Source organism: Electrona antarctica (assembly GCF_951216825.1).
Source record: "Electrona antarctica genome assembly, chromosome: 18".
Lineage (NCBI taxonomy): Eukaryota > Metazoa > Chordata > Actinopteri > Myctophiformes > Myctophidae > Electrona > Electrona antarctica.
This window is the reverse complement of record NC_136799.1, coordinates 38,603,358-38,624,639: the sequence shown is the minus strand read 5'-3', so window position 1 is coordinate 38,624,639 and position 21,282 is coordinate 38,603,358. Positions and strand designations below refer to the sequence as shown.

General features: G+C 45.0%; 1 protein-coding gene across 5 annotated transcripts in view; it reads right to left on the bottom strand.

Moving 5' to 3' along the window:
- Positions 1-3,192: 3,192 nt before the first annotated feature.
- The window catches only part of LOC306942191 (uncharacterized protein), a 47,206-nt gene continuing 29,116 nt past the window's right edge, over positions 3,193-21,282 (bottom strand). For 2 of the 5 annotated variants that reach the window (XM_079527951.1, XM_079527952.1), the window contains exons 3-8: positions 18,218-18,352; positions 16,059-16,102; positions 15,361-15,496; positions 14,027-14,125; positions 7,454-13,096; positions 3,193-4,380 (exon numbers count right to left, since the gene is read on the bottom strand). In XM_079527951.1, coding sequence (XP_079384077.1) covers positions 4,328-4,380; positions 7,454-13,096; positions 14,027-14,125; positions 15,361-15,496; positions 16,059-16,102; positions 18,218-18,352 — 6,110 coding nt within the window. In that variant the 3' untranslated portion in view covers positions 3,193-4,327. Of the gene's footprint in view, positions 4,381-7,453; positions 13,097-14,026; positions 14,126-15,279; positions 15,293-15,360; positions 15,497-16,058; positions 16,103-18,217; positions 18,353-21,282 lie in introns of those variants that run through there. The other 3 variants (XM_079527953.1, XM_079527954.1, XM_079527955.1) reach the window with 3 other exon arrangements.

The following is a 21,282-nucleotide window of genomic DNA, read 5'->3' as shown; positions in this document are numbered from 1 at the left end:
TCAAATAAAAAAACCCTCAAATACCTCAATAAAAGCAAATAATAAAAAGGTTCAATCAAATTAATGTGAAGAAGACATGTAAAAAAATCACTTTGCTTAATATGTAAATGTATTAAGCTCCACCCCCAGGAGGCAGGCTCATAAAAAAGTTCCCGCCCCAGAGGCGGGTTCCTAAAAAAGTTCCTCCCCCTGGAGGTGTACCCTCCATGCTCCTCCCTCCCCCACCGGAGGCGGGCTGCCTCGGCACTCTTGGCCTTAAAAAGCCAGAAAAGGAAGGTTTGCTCTGAGCAAGATTCAAACCCACCACCATCAGCTTGTGAAACCTGTGCTTTTCTCTTGCACCATCAGGCTTTTCACACTAATAAGATTTTGGAGGTTGTATTTAAGGTTGAAGGAAGAGGCGACGTGTCAAAAGATGAAAATCCACAGCAAACACCTCTACCCCTGACAGAATGACCAAAAATCTAAGAATCTGCTAGATACACCCTCTGATGATCAGGGTTCAACTGAGATTTAGGTTATTGCTTCAAACCATCTGTTAGAAGATTGCTACTCAGAGACTGCACACACATTGTTAGAGACTGCACACAGATTTACACTTTCATTGAAAGAAAATAGAGATGTTTCGTTTCAGCCTAAGTAATGCCATTAAAATTCATACCATTTGTGTCATATTAATGTATTCGTTTCTGATTATCAAATATCAAGTGCGGTACATTTAATTGTTCTCACTTGAGACTTTTACTTTAAAGCAAGAACTTATCAAAAACTAAGTGCTCTGCCCAAAGGGCTGACACAGATAGAAGTTTTATTCAACAAAACCTTGTTAAAGTACAAATTTGCTGTTCTCAGTTTAGACTGTTACAATAAAATGTCTTTAAAGTTTTCAACTACCCCGTAGTTTCTCAAACTGTTGCTGTTGTGACCACAGCTCATCTTAGAGTACCGGTAGCTTAATTCATTTAGAAAAAAATACCACTTTATAGACTCATGGCATGCAGCATGTCAATCAAATCAATTATAGGCTGAGCTCCATACTTGTGAGCTGCATTCTGTTTTGAGCTAGTGAGTGACTCAATGATACATTTAAATTGAATCCAACAAATTCCATTTCATGTATTTATTGCAACAAACATCAATCAATTAAATACAAAAACAAACAATTTGGGGTAAAAAGTGAACAATTTGGGCAAAGAACTATGGCAAAGTAAGAACAGCTCAGTAAATTCAACTTGAGATGGTATTCCATCTTGGGAATCCATTAAAAGTGCTAAGGTAACCACACTGCTGATGCATTCGAGAGGACAAGCCTATAAGTAGAACTCTGTTAGAACCACAATATGAAGGTACAGATCACAAAGGCAACATTTCTGCATCTGCATTTGGTCATCAACACTGATGCGTAGAGAGGGGACACCTGCGAAACATACATTAGTACCAGGTCCATCAAGTCCAAAATAAAATCAATGGCATAAACTCAAAAAGTGCTAAAGCAATTACAAGCAGCTTCCTACTTTGCTCAGTCAGTGCAAAGAAAGAACAAACAAGAAAGCTAACATGGGCACCAGGCTTTATAGGGGAGGGGCTAATCAGTGACTACTTACACCTGAGTAATTAGGGTGTGGACAACCTGCCCTGTTCTCCCTATCAGGTGTAAGTAGCCTAATCAAACAAGTCCCATTTGCATCAGAAATACAATTCAATTATGGCAAATATTTACTGAGGTGTTTATCAAAAATCACACCCGTGTGAACTGAGTGGTGTAAGGTTTTATATAGCATGATCAGCTGTGGTCTGACGTAATGTATGACGTAATGAAATCACACAAAATATGTTAAGTAAAAAAAAGCTATCATTTTTGATAAATGTATGTATCACACCTGGATGTGATTTCACAACTGGCTTTTTTTGCGCAGAGAAAATGACCACGGTTGCTACGGTCATCCAGTTCACCCGGGTGTGATTTAATTACGTCAGAAATTATTTTGAACATAGCAACCACGGTCATTTTTTTATGCACACAAAAGCCAGTTGTAGGAGTGGTTTACACCACTCAAAAATATTTACCTATATGACAAACTTTGTAGAAAGTCTGCACACCTACACAGGGACAGGTGTGCTGGAGCAGGCAGCCAGTGCGAAAAGCAGTTTATTTAGCTGATACCTGATGAAGCTACTCAACTAAATAAACGTACTGATAAACAACATGTGACCACCACTCGTCTAGCAAACCCCCCACCCCCATAAGATTGTGAAGCCTCCCCATTTCTCTTGGGCCACCCAGCCAGGCCTATCCCATCATCCATCAATGAGATGTTTTCGGGCATTGTTTCGCTCAAAAGATGATAAATCTACAGGGCACAACAGAAATAGGTTTCTTAACTCAACAGGTCTTGTTGTGAGCTTGTCGTCGATCAGCTACATTATTTTCACTTTTTCTTAAAGCCATTTCAAAGTGGCTATAGCTATTTGAGGGTCCCCTGCTTGGCAACTATCAAGAGGGCATGTTCTTATTAATCAACCTACAGTTGGAGGCCATCGATATTGTCCTTTTCTTTTTGCTGAGGTTTGCGTGATCTGCGCAAAAGGACATTTAACCCATTTTGGGCGGGAACCCCTTTTGGTGTTTTAAACATTGTTATAATTTAGCTATTGAAAAATAGCAGATCTACAAGCTCATAGCGCGCCACCGAGTGGCGCGCTACGAGCTTGTAGGTCTGCTATTTTTGAAAAATCGTGAAAATATTTATTTCAGAAAACTGGAGGATTTAGAAGGATTTTTAAAAATGTTGAGGTCAGGCCTAAATGGGTCAAATGATAAGGGACAATATCGGTGGCACCCAACTGTAAGAACTTATCTACAGCACACAACACTCCGACAGAATGACTGAATCTGTACATCCATGATCAGGGTTCATTATGACAAACCAGCAGTGTAGTGCTACTTTTAGAAGTGGAGAGCGCATCTATGCCGGTTGTTTCTCTCTACACCAAATATCTTTGCCACAAAATAGCCGATCTACAAGCTCACAACTCATCGCAGCATGTCGCATTGTTAGCTTTTTGGGGGTAATGTTCCCCCACAAAATATGGATGTTACGGTTCAAGTGGTTGCGACCAGAACCGAAAGCCTAATTTTAGAAGTGCTCCACTACACCCTGGTAAACCACAAGTTATCTAATATGGGTTAGAAAGGACCAAAGCAAGACATTTTTCATCATTGTGACAATTTTATTCTGTTCATAAATGTATATTGTGTTCACTATACAATCATTTGATAGCTTCTCAATCATTGAAATTAAACTGAAATATTTTGTAGCTCAAAAGCACAGAAGAATATCCCACTCCAGATAACAAAAAATGTGCTGCAAATTGCAAAATCATGGGTGGTTTTATAACAATTTGACATTTAAGAGTGCAGAACACAAATAGCATAACTTTATAAATGTACACATGTATGTATTGGTTGATCTTCAATAGCAAGATTTTTTTTAACCATTTAAGCCCTATATAGTTGTAAGATGAATAGCAAAAATAGCAGATCTACAATCTCACAGCACATTTGATGCATGTGATGCGTTCTGCGTCACATCGAAACATGCTGTGAAATTATAGATCTTCTAACTTTATAGATCTTCAGACCATTGTAATGTGAAGACATAATTAAAATGCAACATTTGGCAGAATGGAAAACAAAATATCCCTCAGAACAGAACGGAACATATAACATGAAAAATAACTTACAGTCAATATTATTGTAACAAATATAAATGGGTGTAACACCACCTTTGAGCGCACATAACAGAATTCCATAGTGCACGTCCATAATGATTGGATATATTAAATATAGGATACTCCATTATATTACAGATAAGCCCCTAAGTCTCCCATTTTATTAGATGTACTAACATTTTGCATTGAGCCAGAACTGTACCCTAGTGGTACAATCATCATGACACTAGATGGCGGTATAACCCCATATCTTATGACGGAACTCTATGACCAGCAACAAGCGCCATGAAGCTAAAGCCTTAGAAGACCCTCAGGCAAAGGAAATATATTTACTCTTATTTATTCATTCTTACTATAATACACAGAGTACTTGAGAAATTTTAGACCCACACCGTAAAACATCAAACTGAAAGAAGCTTTCTTTGAAACGCAGAGCTCTTCAAAATACCAGCGGTGTAACATGAACGTCTTCCTTCCAACTCGCCTCAGAATGTCCTCTTTCACACACATGCACTTTTCAACCTGCACTGATTTCAGTCTTTATATCGAGTCTGTTCCAGTTCTTCCTCACAGCATTCTTCTTCAGTCTTTCTGATCATGTTGACGATACCTGTCCTTCAACACTCCCATTTGGCTTCTCAGCACAACCTTGAGTTGGAGAGACAACACTGAGATTAGTTCATAGTTATGGAACGACAAATACTGGTTCTCAACGTGAAGTCTAGGGACCACAAGGGGTCCAAATGGATGGTTGACCGCACACGAAAATGCTGCTAATTATGATAAGTTACTGTGCCTATCTAAGACAAGTCCCTAGTGTATAGTTCTATCACTGTATATTTGTATATATAATGTTTGAATATTGCCATTCTATTCTATCTTTTATTTTCTCTTTAATATATATGTTGCACAACCAGGGGGAAAACTCCCAACAACATTTCGCTGCTTGTACCCAAGTCAATGACAAATAAAACTTGAATCTTGTAACTATGAGAATTTAGATTAGATTGAGGTCTCAGATATAAAAGATGTTGTCAAATGGGGGTCCATGGCACGGCATGGTCTATCTAATACCTATCAAACTGGGGGTTCTTGAAATAAATTCAAGAGATTGAGAACCACTGTATTAAACTAAATTGACTTTCCATTCTGTGGTTTAAACTTTCAACACACAACATTCAACATCATGCATGCAGGCTTAAGGTATGAGAGATGTGCCTAAAGGGTTAGTTTGTGTTTTCGACACAAGGCGGTATACAAGTTACTCAACTGCACAAGACTTCAACACCAGCCGCGCTCAGACACAAGCATTCACCTCATTGTGCGTGAGACTGTTTATCCAGACATGTTTGAAATTGTAACGTTTATATGAGTTTTACACAAATGCATGTGTTTTGGAAGAATTGAGCATACAACTAGATACATGACAATTGGATTATTGCGACTGCAGGTCGCATTTACTATGAAAACGTGCATTTCCCGTCAGTCAGTCCGTCCGTCCGTCACCCCAGCCTCCATATATGGTCATGCCTCGTGACATCAGGGATGGAGATCCCTGATGTCATCAATATTAAGCCCATATATGGGAAATGGGAATGCCCATATATGGAGATCCCTGATGTCATCAATATTGGCCAGCAACTCTACATCTGACCTCAAACCCTTAGATCTCCATATATGGAGCTGACCTGTTCTGACATTCCATAATTATGTTGATCCTTCCCAATCCGTCCTTCCTCTTCGATGGCTCCCTTTTGACTGATACCTGTCCATTCAAACTCTAGACGGGCCTGCCCCCAAAGTTATTAGTGAAGCCGTGTCTGGCAGCCGGCGAAAACTACAGTTCTCAACAGGCCCGAAAATTAAGGCCCGGCCCTACCTGGGCCCAAGACACTGCCCCGCTGCCACCCGTAGATCTCCATATATGGAGCTAACCTGTTCCGACATTCCATATGTTGATCTGACCTCATCAAACCCTGTACACTCAAGACATGCTCATTATATGGCCAGTACAGAATTCATTCCATATGTTGATCTGACCCCCCATGGCAAAGCGGCAGCGCTCTCCCAGAGGTCTGCCGTCACCCTCAGGGCCACGCTACACCAGGCTTTTCGCGCACAAAACGCGCGCGTTTACCCCCGCACGTGCGTTTAATTTAGGTCCAGTCCTATTTTAAAAAACGCGAGAAAAGCCTGGTGTAGCTTGGCCGTCACTGGTACTAGGACAGTTGTGTGAGCGTTTATATATAGCCTATTATAAACATAGTTTTGCTGTAGTTAAAGGTAGGGTGTGTGTGTGTGTGTGTGTGTGTTTTTTTAAAGCTCTATATTGTGATAGTAATAATTGCTAGTGTTTGTTCAGTAACAGGTGTCTCCCCATCTCTCCAGATATTTAAAGGACCACTTCACCACTTTATTACCCATCTTCATATAATAGGTCCTCACTAATAATCATGATAAAATGGCACAATTTCTTTCTACTCAGTCTGTGTCTCATAGGAGGGCTGTGGGCAGTTTAGAAACCGTCCTCCAGTGACATCATCATTAGGCAGATTTCTTTTTAAACAAGATTTTTTTATAAAAATGTTTAGATTTTCATTATCGTGAGAACGATGGCTTCCATTTTCGCATTGCAACTTTTCAGGACTAGAAAGCCTGCAGTTTCTATTAGCTTGTATTCCCCATCATCAGAGTTCTCCGTCTTGATTGGATAAAATGAGTATCCCAATTAAAGAGCTGGAGACACAGAGTAACCCTGTTACTGAACAAACAATGATTACTATCAGAATATAGAACTAGTTAAAACTTACTTTAACAAAAATAAATATCACTTACTTAAACTTGAGCCCCATATTAACAGGTTGTGTGTTTTTTTTGGTTTTTATTTTAAAATTATTATGTCAAAAAAATGAATGTAAAAAGTGGGCACCCTGGGGTTTTTTTTTTTTTTTAAGCGTTATATCAATTAAGTGTTTTCTCCGTTTTTGGATTCTTCCTTCGCTGTGAAGGTGTGCAAGAAAAATAATCTCGGGATGGCGGTGGCTCAGGGGTAGAGTGGCTGAATGGGAACTGAAAAGTTGTCAGTTCAAACCCAGGCTCCACCAGAGTTAGTGTCGAAGTGTCCTTGAGCAAGACACTGAACCCCTAATTTCTCCCAATGTGCAGGTTGGTACCTTGCATGGTTTCCTCCGGCATCGGTGTATGAATGTGTGTGCGAAAATGGGTGAATGTAATGCACAATCTATGTAAAGCGCCTTGGATAAAGGTGCTATATAAATGCACCATTTACCATTATCTCCAAGTATTCAAGTAACGACGGGTCAACTGCTAGGAAAATCATTTCGGGGCACCTTTAACTATCCACAAAAGAGTGACACTCTTTCTCCTCACAGAGTGAGTGGAACTCTTCAAACATGATGCCACTTATGTTGGCATAAATGGCATCAGTGTGTAGTGATGAACTGGCATTCTTTAACAAACAAAATAGTTTCAAAATAGTCTTTGAGGAGAAACAGCATCAGTAACACATGTTAAAATGTTTTGTTGTGTTGACACTTAAAATGTTTTTGTTAACTTTTTTTGGAATTTGCACTGTTCATTCTGACAAGCTGCTAAACCTCTGAGACAGGTGATCATATCTTCAATCACGTTTAACAAATACCTCATACCACCTTTTGTCAAAAAAAGCCCAACTATGTCCTTTAAATTATCAGTCTCTTACCCTCTAGGCTCTCTAGTTGTGTGTCCTGTCCTGCAGTCTTCAATTGCTCCGTCTCCTCGTTGCTTTCCATGTCTTTGGCTTTTGCTTTGGGTTTCTTTGCCACAGGCGGAGGCACCTTGTTGATACCAGTCTTATGTGAGTCTGCTTTGGCTGCCTTTGATATAGAGGAAAGATCAGCAGCTAGGTTCTTCTGGAAGTTAGCTTGGGCCTCTGGTGATGAGGTGGTGTCGATCACCACCTTCTTGGTGCTCTTGGAGAAGATAAAGCTGGCAGTGCTGGCAGTGCTGGAGGGTGACTTGTTGAGATGGGAGGAAAGGCCACCTTTGGTTCTAGCAGCTGTCCTCAGGCGAATAGCCTCCTGTAGGTTCATGGAGGGAGAGGTGGGCATGGCAGGAGGTGACTTGTTTGTAGGGGAGGTGACAGTGAACGGGGAGGTGGGAGGGACTACAGTAGATAAAGAGCTGGGAAGGACCAGCGTGGATAAGGTGGGAGGGACCACCATGGATAAGGTGGGAGGGGCCACAGTTGAGGTGGGAGGGGCCACAGTTGATGAGGAGGTAGGATGGACCTCACTGGATGTGGAAGGGGCCACAGTGGATGAGGAGGTAGGAGGGACCTCACTGGATGTGGGAGGGGCTACAGTGGATGTGTGAGGGACCTCAGTGGATGTGGGAGGGGCCACAGTGGATGTGGGAGGGACCTCAGTGGATGTGGGAGGGGCTACAGTGGATGTGGGAGGGACTTCACTGGATGTGGATGTGGGAGAGACCACAGTGGGTGTGGGAGGGGCCACAGTGGGTGTAGGAGGGGCCACAGTGGGTGTAGGAGGGACCACAGTGGGTGTAGGAGGGACCACAGTGGGTGTAGGAGGGACCACAGTGGGTGTGGGCGGGACTACAGTGGATGTGGGAGGGACCACAGTGGGTGTTGGAGGGACCTCAGTAGAGGTGGGAGGGGCCTCACTGGATGTGGAGGTGGGAGGGGCCTCACTGGATGTGGAGGTGGGAGGGGCCTCACTGGATGTGGAGGTGGGAGGGGCCTCACTGGATGTGGGTGTGGGAGGGACCTCAATGGGTGTGGGAGGGACCTCAATGGGTGTGGGAGGGACCTCAATGGGTGTGGGAGGGACCTCAGTAGAGGTGGGAGGGGCTACAGTGGATGTAGGAGGGACCTCACTGGATGTGGATGTGGGAGGGACCTCAATGGGTGTAGGAGGGACCTCAGTAGAGGTGGGAGGGACCTCAGTGGATGTGGGAGGGACCTCAATGGGTGTGTGAGGGACCTCAATGGGTGTAGGAGGGACCTCAATGGGTGTAGGAGGGACCTCAGTGGGTGCGGGAGGGACCTCAGTGGGTGCGGGAGGGACCTCAGTGGGTGTGGGAGGGACCTCAATGGGTGTGGGAGGGACCTCAGTAGAGGTGGGAGGGACCTCAGTAGAGGTGGGAGGGACCTCAGTAGAGGTGGGAGGGACCTCAGTAGAGGTGGGAGGGACCTCAGTAGAGGTGGGAGGGACCTCAGTGGATGTGGGAGGGACCTCAATGGGTGTGGGAGGGACCTCAGTGGGTGCGGGAGGGACCTCAGTGGATGTGGGAGAGACCTCAGTGGGTGCGGGAGGGACCTCAGTGGGTGTGGATGTGGGAGGGACCTCAATGGGTGTGGCAGGGACCTCAGTGGGTGTGGGAGGGACCTCAGTGTGTGTGGGAGGGACCTCAGTGGGTGTGGGAGGGACCTCAGTGGGTGTGGGGGGGGCCACAGTGGGTGTGGGGGGGGGCACAGTGGGTGTGGGAGGGGCCACAGTGGGAGTGGGATGGGCCACAGTGGAGGTGGGAGGGACCACGGTGGGTGTGGGAGGGACCACGGTGGGTGTGGGAGGGACCACGGTGGGTGTGGGAGGGGCCACAGTGGGTGTGGGAGGGACAACGGTGTGTGTGGGAGGGACAACGGTGGGTGTGGGAGGGACAACATTGGGTGTGGGAGGGACCTCAGTAGAGGTGGGAGGGACCACAGTGGATTTTGGAGGGACCTCAGTGGGTGTGGGAGGGACCTCAGTGGAAGTGGGAGGGGTCACTGTGGAGGTGGGAGGGGTCACAGTGGATGTGGGAGGGGCTACAGTGGATGTGGGAGGGGTCACAGTGGAGGTGGGAGGGACCACAGTGGGCTCCGGTTTGACAGCAGCTGGCAGTGACGGAACCGCAGTGGGTGGTAAAAAGGACGGGGTGGAGGCCATGATTAGCGACCTCCTGATGGGTTTCTGAGGAGCCTCTCCACTAGCAGACCTGGGCTGATGGACCCGCATGGTGACCTCAGGCTGAGCCTGGCCCTGAGCTGTGGGAGGCTCAAGACTGCTGTTGACCGAGGGTGTGACGAGGGGAGGGGGGGCTTCCTCTGGGGCAGGAGGAGAAGTCTGGCTTTGGTTCTCTGGCTGGTTTTCAACGTTGGCTGGGGCCTGTTCAGGTAGGGCTGGAAGCAGGCTAATGTTCACAGGTGTCTCTATGGCAGGTTGCAGGTCAACTTGTTGTGAGGTTGGCAGTGAAGGTGGTGGAGGGATCTCCTGAGCACGTGATGGAAGGCCAGCATCAACAGTAGGAGGTGCAGGCGTAGGCGGGGCCTCTGAGGCAGGTGGTGGCGGCGGTGGAATGGTCTGGGGTGCAGAAACAATACTCTCAGGTGGAGGGGAAACAGTGTCAGGCTGAGGAGGAATCATTCCGGGGAGCTGATTAACCTCCTGGACTAAAGGAAGTGGTTCTGACTCGGGTGGAGGAAGAGTAGCACTTTGGGGCATAGAGATTACACTCTCTGAGGATGGCGGAGGTGGATTACTTTGGGGCTCTGGGTTTGGTGGAATACTTTGGGGTGGACAGAGTACACTCTCTGGGGGTGGTGGAGTACTTTGTGGCGGAGAGAGTACACTCTCTGGTGGTGGCAGAGGTGGGTTACTTTGAGGCGGAGAATGTACACTCTGTAGGAATCGACTACTTTTGGCCAGAAAGAGTTTGGACTTTGGGGGTGGTGGAGGTGGAATACTTTTGGGCGGAGAGAGTTTGCTTTCTGGTGGTGGTGGAGTAATTTGGGGTGGAGAAAGCACACGCTCTGGTGAAGCAGCAGCCACTTCAACTTCCTTTGCAGGAGGAGAGGAGGAGAGGCTCTGAACGGGTGGATCAGGAGCCGAATAAGGCGGTGGAGGAGGGATGCTCTGGGGAGGAGGAGGGATTCCCTGGGATGTAGGTGGCACTGGCTGGTTCACCACAGGACAGGTCGCAGTGGACTCTGCTGGCATAGGGGGAGTGGTCTGCTCTACAGGCACTTCAGCTGGGGCTACGTCCATCACAACTAGCCCCTCCTCAGTTAATAACGGTGGCGGTGGGAGGGGGAAATCCATCTCATCATGCCCCGTCGAGAGTATGTCAGTAGCTGGTACGATCGGTGGAGGAGGTGGCGGCCAAGAAGTCTGGGGGGACAGCGGAGGTTCTAGTGTTGGGGCAAGGGCAGCATCGTGAGTGGTGGCAGGTATGGCTTGTTTTGTGGGGGGCAGGGGTGGATGGTGTGCCGGAGGGGGGGATGGAGAAGGGGAGACCCGCGATAGTGTTATGACAGCTAATGTATCCATAGTTTTTACCCCCGTAACAGCAGGTGGCGTCTGTGATTCCGTTTTTATCGCTTCCTGTTGTGTCACTGCTAACCTCTCGTCAGGTTTCTGCAGGACATTCACTGACGTCCCATTTACTTTCTCATCTTTCTCTGTCACTTTTCCATTTTCTTTCATCTCCACAGACTTTAGCACTCGATTCAGTTTTTCACTGAGCTCTTTTTGTACCTCTGTGTTCAACCGATCACTTCCTCGAACTTTCCTCGTCTCGGACACATTGGGCGTTCCATTACTCGATCCCACCGGAACAATCTCACTTGTCTCCTGTTTTCTTTCAGCCGACAAATTCTTCACAGACGCCTCTCTGGAAAAAGAAGGTGACTGCCTCTGCTGTCTTCTATCCTTGGGGTTCTTCTTCACAATCTCGTGTGTGTTGTTTGGGGCGGGAGGTCCCAGCAGCAATTCAAAGGTGCGTTTGTTGTGGGCCCACACCTCTGGGGGAGGTGGGGGAGGCGCATGGATCTTGGGTGGGGGTGGGATATTGAAGAGCTCTCTGAGGGCCTTGACTGACGGGCTGGCAGTGGCTGTATTAGATGAGGGGCCGGGCTGAGGTTGGGGAGCTTCAGGGGGATTCGTGCTCTCAGGGGCTTCTGGCTGTGCAAGAGGGGATGGGGCCTTGACCACAAGGGCGGACGACGACCCTGAGAATAAACTCTGAAGCTTGTTCAGGATTCCTTTCTTGGGCTTTGGGGAGGAGCCGTGTGTCTGCTTTGAGGATGAGCTGTGTGTCTGCTTTGAGGACTTGGTGGGCGAGCCACCTTGGCTGGAGTAGCCACTGGAGGGAGAGACCGTTTTCTCTAGCCCATTCACCTGAGGTGGCAGTGGCTTCTCGGGTAAAGAAGTGTCTTCGCCCACTGTCTCAGTCTTTACCGTCTCTGGTGTTTGAGGCTGTGTTTTGGGGGGACTGAAGGACACAGAGCCTGTGGAGTCATCCAGAGAGCTGGTGTCTGCAGTGTACCCGGGGCTATCTGTGGTCCTGGAGGACATGGGCGAGGGTCCAGCCTCCTTCATGTCTCCAGACTCGGTTTCCTCACTTTCTCCAGTGGATGCAGAGCTGCTCTGAGGAGAGGAATCTGTCACAATCACTCTGGCCTCCGCCAGATCCCGTGACCGTCGTTTCATCTTATTGTGAAGGGAGTAGGATCGGCTCGGAGGAGGCGGAGCTCTCTTGGACTTCATCACAGAGAGGCTGCGTATGAAGGAGCCATCCTTTTTAACCTCCTCCACTTTGTTCCTGGGCTTACCGTTGGAGGTGGCTCTAGAGGCCTGGCTGACGGAGGATTTAAGACTCACTTTGTCCTCCTTAGGAGAGCCATCCTTGGACGAACCCTCTGCGTCTCCCTCCTGTGATCTCCCCTGATGTTGGTAGGCAGTGCTGTTGCTAGAGATGGTGGAGGAGTCGGACACCAGCGTCTCCGAGGACCCCGAGTGGCTCCACGCGGAGCTGTCTCCCAGATTGGGGGGTCTGTAACGCGACGCAGAGGAGAGCGTGGACGCTCTGCCGGAAGAAGCTCTGGAGGATGCACGGGAAGACGCTGGGCTGGCTAAAAGCAGGCTGCTTCTGCTGACAGTGCGGAGGCTGCTGCGGCTTCGCCCACGGCTGATCTCCACCACCTCAACGGAGGGTGGCAGCACAGCGTTGGGGATAATCTTAGACATGTAGGTGGCCTGCGGAGACATGGACATCACAGGGCTGGGTGGTTGCTGGAGGCTGTTGGCGGTGGTCATCCAGGCAACGGCTAGAGAATGAGGCCTCGCTGAGGCCGACAGCTGGGAGCCGTAGCGTTGCAGTAACGCCAGGTCGTCCCTGTGACCTGTATGAGCGGAGCTCAACTGCCGAGTTTGATCCTTGCTGGGTGCCTCCATGTGGGCATCTCCCTCTCCGGGCACGTCTACCTGGGGAGACCCGTCAGTGGACATGGTCTCAACCGTTTCACCGTTTTGGAGTTGTTCCTCATCCAGCGCTGGAGTGATGGTCCAGCCTATTCTATCCAACCCTGATGGAATACAGCAGAGAAAAAAGGGGCTTATTGAAGGCAACTGACCCAATTTTCACACAGCACACCCCAACCCCGAGTATGAAATAAAAGCAGAAAGGCCGTCATGTGAATACAATCAACATTTAAAAGACATGACATACTGATAAATAAATAAAAGACTGCCGAGTTACTTGAATCAACCTGAATGGTCGAGTATGTCAATACATTACAACTAGTAAATGTGCAGTGGTTAGAGGTGCTCTCCCTACCCGTCTATTGAGATGCCTTCTAAATCAGTAGCTCCCACTAGGGGTGTAATGATATAGTAACTATCGAAATATCGATATTAATTTAAAAAATCGAAGTATATCGAAATGTAAACAGCAAATATCGTATTGTATCGTTTGACTTTGTATTGTATCGTATCGTCAATGGAAATAATAATAATAATTGAATCAATACATTGTATTTAGAGGAACAAAAGAAAAAGATGGGTTTAATTACTTTTCCATTCCATATAATTGGTCTATCGAAAAATGTGTGTATTCTGTGTTCATGTCAAGGCATGGGTTTGTCCATATGTGTTCAAATACAATGTCCATCTATTTGCCAGAGAATCACTTATTTATATCCATAATAATGAATCTTTCCCTTAATAAAACTTGTTTCACACATTAAATGTATTTGCTAAATAGTTACTGTATCGATTTATCGAATCGCTGTTCAAATGTATTGTTACACCCCTTGTTCCCACGCTTTCAAGATTCTTCTAAAATGTAAATTTTTTTTTGCAGATGTACAATGACGAAATGACACAGATGCTTTCCCGGTTTTAATGGGTTGAAGCAGACTGGATTGGACACAAGATGCACCTCCATCTATATTGTTGTTCGGACATCATTGCAATTCCCGTCAGAGGAAGTCAACTTTCCAGAATGTGAAACATACCCAGTTCTTTCTGGACATGCTGTGGGATTCCCATCACGGTTTTCCTGTGTCTCCTCCGGTGCCTGGTTTTCCCCGAGCTCAGTGGCCTGAATGTTGATGCTAACGTGAACAAAGACACATGGTACAAAATGTTCCTGTTAGATAACAGATTCGCAGAACATCCTTTAACTGCAATATCCCCGATTGATTGATTGTTTGAAGTATTTATTTGCAGTATTGCAGAATTACAGTACATTTCAAGCACAACTCCATACAAAAACTGTTAACTGTGGGACGACACCATAAAGCATTACACTTGTTTACAATAGGGTCCACCATTTTCAATTCATCAGAACATTTAGAGACGTACAAATATACACTTCTATATAGCCAAAAACAGGAAATCATCATAAAAGGAGGTAGAAAGGGGGGGAAAACATATACAGTGAGGGGAAAAGCGGTGGGGGGGATTCAGATTTTACGGGGGCCATTTTTCGAATTGCAGCCGTCCATAGATGCCCTTTGAGAGCGGTTTTGAAGGAGTCAAGGCATGTCTAAATGACTGTTGGTAGGGCGTTCCACATTTTTGTGGCATAGGAGCGAAATGAATTTAGTCCCCTGTTAGTACCGAATCTTGGTTGCACATGGTTTGTTGAACTCCCTCTGGTGGTGTGGGTGTGGACTTCATTGACATTAAGGAAGTATTAGACAGGTACATGGGTATCTTGGTGGTGTAGCAAAATTTTGTGGACCAGACCCATTGCAAGATGCTGTACTCTGTCGTCAACCCTAAGTCATTCCAGCCTGTCAAAGTGGGCAGGGGTGAGGTGGGTTCGGGGAGTGAGGCCAAGTAGTAGCCTGACCAGTTTGTTGTGGGGAGTCTGGAGCCTTGTTTTAAGGGCCTTTGAGGTGCTGGTGCCGAAGAAACCTTGTATGAGGGCTCCTGTTAGGGTCTTCAATGTGTTTTTGTTGACCATTGAGGAGATCCTGTATAGGAATCTTGTTCTTTGGTTGACCTTTTTGATTACGTTGGTGGCCATTTTATCACCGGAAAGATTTGCCTCCAGGATAGAACCTAGGTAGGTAATTTCATCTTTTCGTGTAATAATATTGTCACCCACTCTAACCAAGAAGCCATCTGCCTTGCTGAGATTACTGTTTGATCCAAAGAGAATGGATTCAGTTTTTCCCAGGTGTAAAGATAGTTTGTTATCAGCGAGCCAGGTGCAGATTCAACATTAATTGTTACAAATCGGATAAAGAAATAACGTTACCCTGTCTGGTGAGTCCAGACTCAGAAACACATCATAAACCAACAGGTTTACCTGCTTACTGTATTCCCACCACGTACGTACCCTGTCTGGTGAGTCCAGAACGAGAGGATCTGGAAGAGACGATGGACGGTGTGGAGACGGTGGAGGACGCATCAGGTATGGTGCTGTCTGACAGGAAACCTCTGCCGTCATCGCTCCGCTGCACCGACACAGTCGACTGTCAGACACAGGAATTAAATGTGTGATTTAGTCATTGTGTGTGTCTTTGGATTCATCCGGGCCCTTGTGTGTGTGTGTGTGTGTGTGTGTGTGTGAGAGTGAGAGTGAGAGTGTGTGTGTGTGTGTGTGTGTGTGTGTGTGTGTGTGTGTGTGTGTGTTGTTAAAAAGTTAAAGCTAAAGCTAAAAATGTATTCTGTTCAGTAACTGAGGTTAAAGCTATCTGGGGTCTCCCTATCTCTGCAGCAAATACATGTTCAGGTTGGGATACAAAATAGAGAGAACCCCACAAAGACGACTTCTTAAAAATAGTGTTCGAGTTCCAATTTAATCCGCTCACTTTTTGTTTCATTCACTTTTTAATCCTGAATATCCTGTATGAGTTCTCTCTTCTTGATACCTGAAAATGTATTTTCTGTTTACAAAAGTGCAGGGGAGACGGGGAGACATTAATAAGAATATAAACCTTATTTTAACAAAAGAAAAATCTCTTACAAATGTTGTCTATGGCTGATGAATGGGGTGTAAAATTACACTGTAAATACAGTATGTGTGTTACTTACAATGCTGCTTTCATCATCTCGGTAATCCACCCCATTATTACTTTCTGAAAAGGAAGTGAAATGTAAGATAAAGGTAGGTTAGGTACTGTAAGATTACATGCAGTAGAGGTACTCATTTTAGTTACTTAAATTCTGTAGGAGCTGGCTTGTGGTGGACATTTTTGCCAAAATTCTATATTTGGTTCCATTCGGTTCCATTTGTGCACTCTCAGAGTTATGGGGGCTGTTGAAAATAAAATGAGAGAACCATTGTCCTAGTGTGCCCATAGTGTGTCATGGTGTGTCATAGTAAATCAGTATCATACATATTCTGAAGAAAACCTGGAGACTTGCATTCAGTCAGTAATTAGGTCTTATGATCATAACGTTATGTCAAAAACAAAAGATTTGTCACAGACAAAGCCAAGTCTTGCCACGGATACACTGATGACCCCCGACTGTAGGTCTCTAGTTTGAGTCGTCATACTCGGCCTCCAGCCCAACAACTCAGCACAGTGTTTTCTGTGAGTTCCACACAGACACTAAGGGATCATCTCCCACCGCTACCCAGATCCTCAAGAAAGAATCATGATCCAAAAGTCGTCACTGTGGATTCAATTCAAATGTATTTTGTACAGTCCTTAAATCACTGTTTAGTGTCCCAAGAGCTTCTCTAGACCCCACAAGGGAACCCAGCAACACCCCCCCTGTCCTTAGAGCCTGGATGTCACAATGGCCGTGGTGTTCTTCATGTGGTTTTGTCAGCAATATCCCACTGACAATGTGCAAGTTTCACCACTGACAGACATATCTAACTACTAAACAAATAGAACATCCCTCTTCCTCTTTACATGGAGAACCAGGACTGTACACGTGACCTTAGTAATCTGGTGTCCGTATATAGGGCTTAAAGGTGATATTCAGTGATTTCACTTAATATAATATTTCTTTTTTTTGATAATCCTCCCTACTATAGAGTGTACTGACCATATAAGGAGTTCCTCCCTTTCCCCAGTTAATCCCTGGGGTCAAAAAACCATAGGTTTCATTTTTTTGGCTAGGGTTAGCCAGCCTTCATCCAATCAGGTTGAGAGGGGCCTTCCTCCAATCATGATCGAGTGAGGGCGGGCCTTGGTGCACGTGCTGTTGGCCTGTTTTGTGTCCCCCCACTGTAGAGCGTGTGCATGTGCACATCTTGTTACCGGGGCGGACCGGGGTTTTTTCCAAATCACCCAAATCACTGAATGCTCCTTTAAGTTGCGGTTCAAATCCACCGCCGTGAATCCGGCTAGGTCGCGTGTCTATATACATCAGTGGTTTCCAAACTTTTCAGGTCGAGACCAAAAAGAGAGATTAGACGCACCACGTTGCGAGCTTCTAGATCAGCTATTTTTACTACTAGAAAATTGTATTTTGACTCGAGTCGTGACTCCTATGAAATGGTCTGTGGCCCACAAATGGGTCCCGTTGGGAAACAGTGGTTATATGAACACAATTGGTCATGTTCGGGGGAGGGAATCCGAGCGCCGGGCAAGGCAACGTTTGTCGCTGGGCTAGCGGTCAGTAGGGGGTGTTGAACAGGAGGCTATATGGCCCCATACACACAGAACTGTGTACCCGTTTGATGTTTGGTCAAACTATGTGACTCCCATTGGAAAAGCATTGGGGCAGCCATCAAACACAGACAAGACACAGAACATGTGTTCTGTGTTTAGGGGGCCTATGTGTGTATGGGGCCTTAGGACGGAGGCTCCATGTCCTCGTTAGCAGGTGAGAGAGTAGGGTACAACAGCAGTGGCAAACCACAGAAATGTTGAGGGAGGGTTAATTGGCATAACGACCAAATTGGGAGAAAAGGCAATCAATTATTATTTACTCTAAATTTGGCGGAGAAAAAAATAAACATGAACATTACTACCCTCAAACTAGATGCCACAGCCAGGACTACATGTGAAAGATACATTTCTTGAAATAACAATAAAATCCACACGCCAGAATGCTGCTCAGATTGTGTTTTCTTTTCTTTATTGGTGGTAACGTTTGAGCCGAGATGCTCTTCCTCAGACCTTACTAAGTAAGAAAAATAAAACACGATGGGAGCAGTATTTTGTGCGCATATTGTTGTTTGTATTTCATGTAGTGTGTGTCTTTTGTCACTTTTTCAAAGATAAGTTCCTTACCTTCCTGTCGTTGGAGCTTCAGACCCTCCTGGGCCTCATTGTGAAGGTCCTCAACGTATTTTGCCCTGCTGCCTTCGATGAAGACATTCTCCTGGAACAAGTCCGTCTTGTATTCATCTTCCTGCTTTTGGACACCTACAGCACAGTAGCAGAAGAAAGAGGGGATCAGCCTGGATCAGCTCAGAGCTCCGAGTTCCTCTCAGAGGGAAATAAGGAGCCATATGGACAGTTCAAAGTGCATTTAGGGCTGAACCAGACATCTTCCAGACTCTGAACACTGCCAAAGCCTATAAGAGGAAACAGGTGACGGCAGAAGTGCATTTGAATGAATTTGAGGACAAACTACAAAAACAAATGGTACAGAAAAATCTGGATATCACATCCATTTCCATTCATGTAAGATTAACCACTCAAAACCTTCCTTTTTCCATTTTTTAAAGCATTGGCAGATACAAGAAGTACATACCGTACTTCCTGACTAGGCCCAGGTCTATACTTGGTTTTAACTCTGTGATTTAACTGTGTTGTGCCTTAATTAATAGGTCTGCTATATTTGCCAAACGTTTGCCCTTTTCTTCCAGAATGTTTGGCTATTATGACATGCTGAGAATAGAGGTGCTAGGGTTCATGTGGTTAAACATTACTGTACCGATTTCCTGTGGAGATTATCACTTCAGAAATCCCTTATGAACAACATATGCTCTATTATATTGTTTACTCCAAGCAGTCATAAAATGTGATTGTAAAAAAAAAAAAAAGACATGAATAATAAACAACTGTCATCATGTTACAAAGACAATGTGTCATCAAACAGGCAACTGTCCAGATAACCTGGGGCAACGTTTTATGAGGCTATATGAGTTATAGGCACTATCAAAGAAAACTGGAATAACCTCTCAGGGTTATATTTTAGCTTTATGTAGCTTTTTTGTAGCTTTGCTGCGGTAATATTATGTTGTTTAGGAAACATAAAACAAGAATGGGAAATAGAAATGTAGTACAGTACAGTCTTTTGCTGCTGGCAATGTTTCCCAACTCTCTCTTGTAAAATAAGTTGTTAGAAAATTCAACGAAATAGCCAACGGAAGCCAATATTTAATTATTTGTTCTAGTTCATTCTTTAATGCTATTTTACCAGTTTAAACCTGACGTCCCTATTTAGACAGAGACAACAGATATTATATTATACTGTATATTATAATTATGTAATGTAATTACATTTCTTTCCCAGAGGAAAAAACCTCTACAAGCTCACAGCACATTGCACAGAAATACAGACAGACACAACATATTGCTACACGTTGCCATGTATTGCCATGGTGATAAAATATTGTTATGGCGGAAATAAAAAATGTAAACCGTTTTCGTTGTGTTCTATAGGGTCCATAGAACAGAAAAAACATGGTTTACAAGAATCTTCACGAAACGTTCACTAAACTGGATTCTGCTACATAACTACATACACTAGTGTAAGCTTGTATGTAGATCATATATTTTAGCTAGTTAAAAAAATAAAATCATAAAAATAAAAGGAAAACTCCCATTGAGTTATTGACACCATGAAGCCCTGTAGTCCATTTCCAGTGCATTTCCAAGAAAGGATCAGTAGGTGAATAACTTTATGTAATGGTGACAGCTGCTCTCCATTTAGACACCTTACAGTATAGAGTACTGTACTTTACGGTGCACAGACTGTCGTGTCAGCATAATGACCACGCTGGGGTTTTATCTTGACAGCCATGAGATAACCTGTGCTATAGTTACCACTGTCTGCTGGGTAACGGCATTAGTCGCGGTCAGTTAACCTGACATTAGATGACTAAATGCAGAATATCTGGATAAAAATAGAAGATTCCCATGATCCCAGGTCTATTTATATCCAAGATATTATATTTAGTATAATTCAAACAATATTTTTCAAAGATATTCATAAATACCAGTAGATGTAAAAGCTCGCAGTGCAGCACGACGTGACGTGCTGTCAGCTTGTATATCTGCTCATTTTTTAGAGCAAAGATAGCCTGATGAAGGTCGAATAAGTTGCTGACGTTGCTGTTCCCTTAATACATTTTTCTACTGCATTTGAAGACAGTGTGCGTGAGTTTTTTTTTCCAATGCTAAAATCTAAAATGACACAGATGCTTATCCTGGTTTTAATGGTGTCATTAAAATCGTGTTCACTTCATTTCATTATTCTGAGTGACCAACTCTCACAGCATTACCATACATACACATTATCAATGGTGTCTATTGGCTATAATGACTATCTGTCTAGACAGACACTAAAACCACTTCACCCAGATCACTTAAGAAGTGGCCATTCATGGAAGGCTAGGAGTTCAAATCTTGACAAACACAACATAAAAGTGAATTTAAGAACACAAACGCATGTTATCATTTCTCACTCACCTTTCCTCTTGAAGACTATCGGAATGCAATATAAGAAGTCATTATTATTAAAGTCGTTACTCAGGAGCACCACCATAATGGCCACTTTTCACAGCGCTGCCGTTGTCCAGAATGGAAAAGTGAAGGAGAAAAATCACTATATAGACAGATGTCTGTCAACAGGGCTGGATTAAAGTCCCGTCAGCAAGAAAAACATCCCCTTAGGATCCAGATGGGATCAATTCAGTTGTTTTTGGTGGTCAAAACAGATATGAAGAGAGGTCTAACCACCCCTACACACAATGACAGCTCGCCAACTAATCCTTTTCAGCCTAATTCCTGCCGTCTCTCTCTATAACCACCACTCCCCCCCCCCCCCCCCCCCCTCTTCCCTACAGATAGTCTATCCAGTAGTGTTGCTATCTGCTTGTGGCCAAGCTGGTCCAGGATTGGTCGACCAGTGGTTTATGATGATAATGAACATGGATGTCATGACACCAAGATCACGCACGTCCCTTCATTCTAAAGGTAAAGAGAGCAGATATCAGGGGGATTTGACGTACAAGTGATTGACCTCAGCTTGACCACTTAAGCCCTATTTTATACTTTGGCAATTTGAAAATAGCCAAGGTAGAAGCTCGTAACGTGTGTGTGTGTGGGGGGGGGGGGGGGGGGGG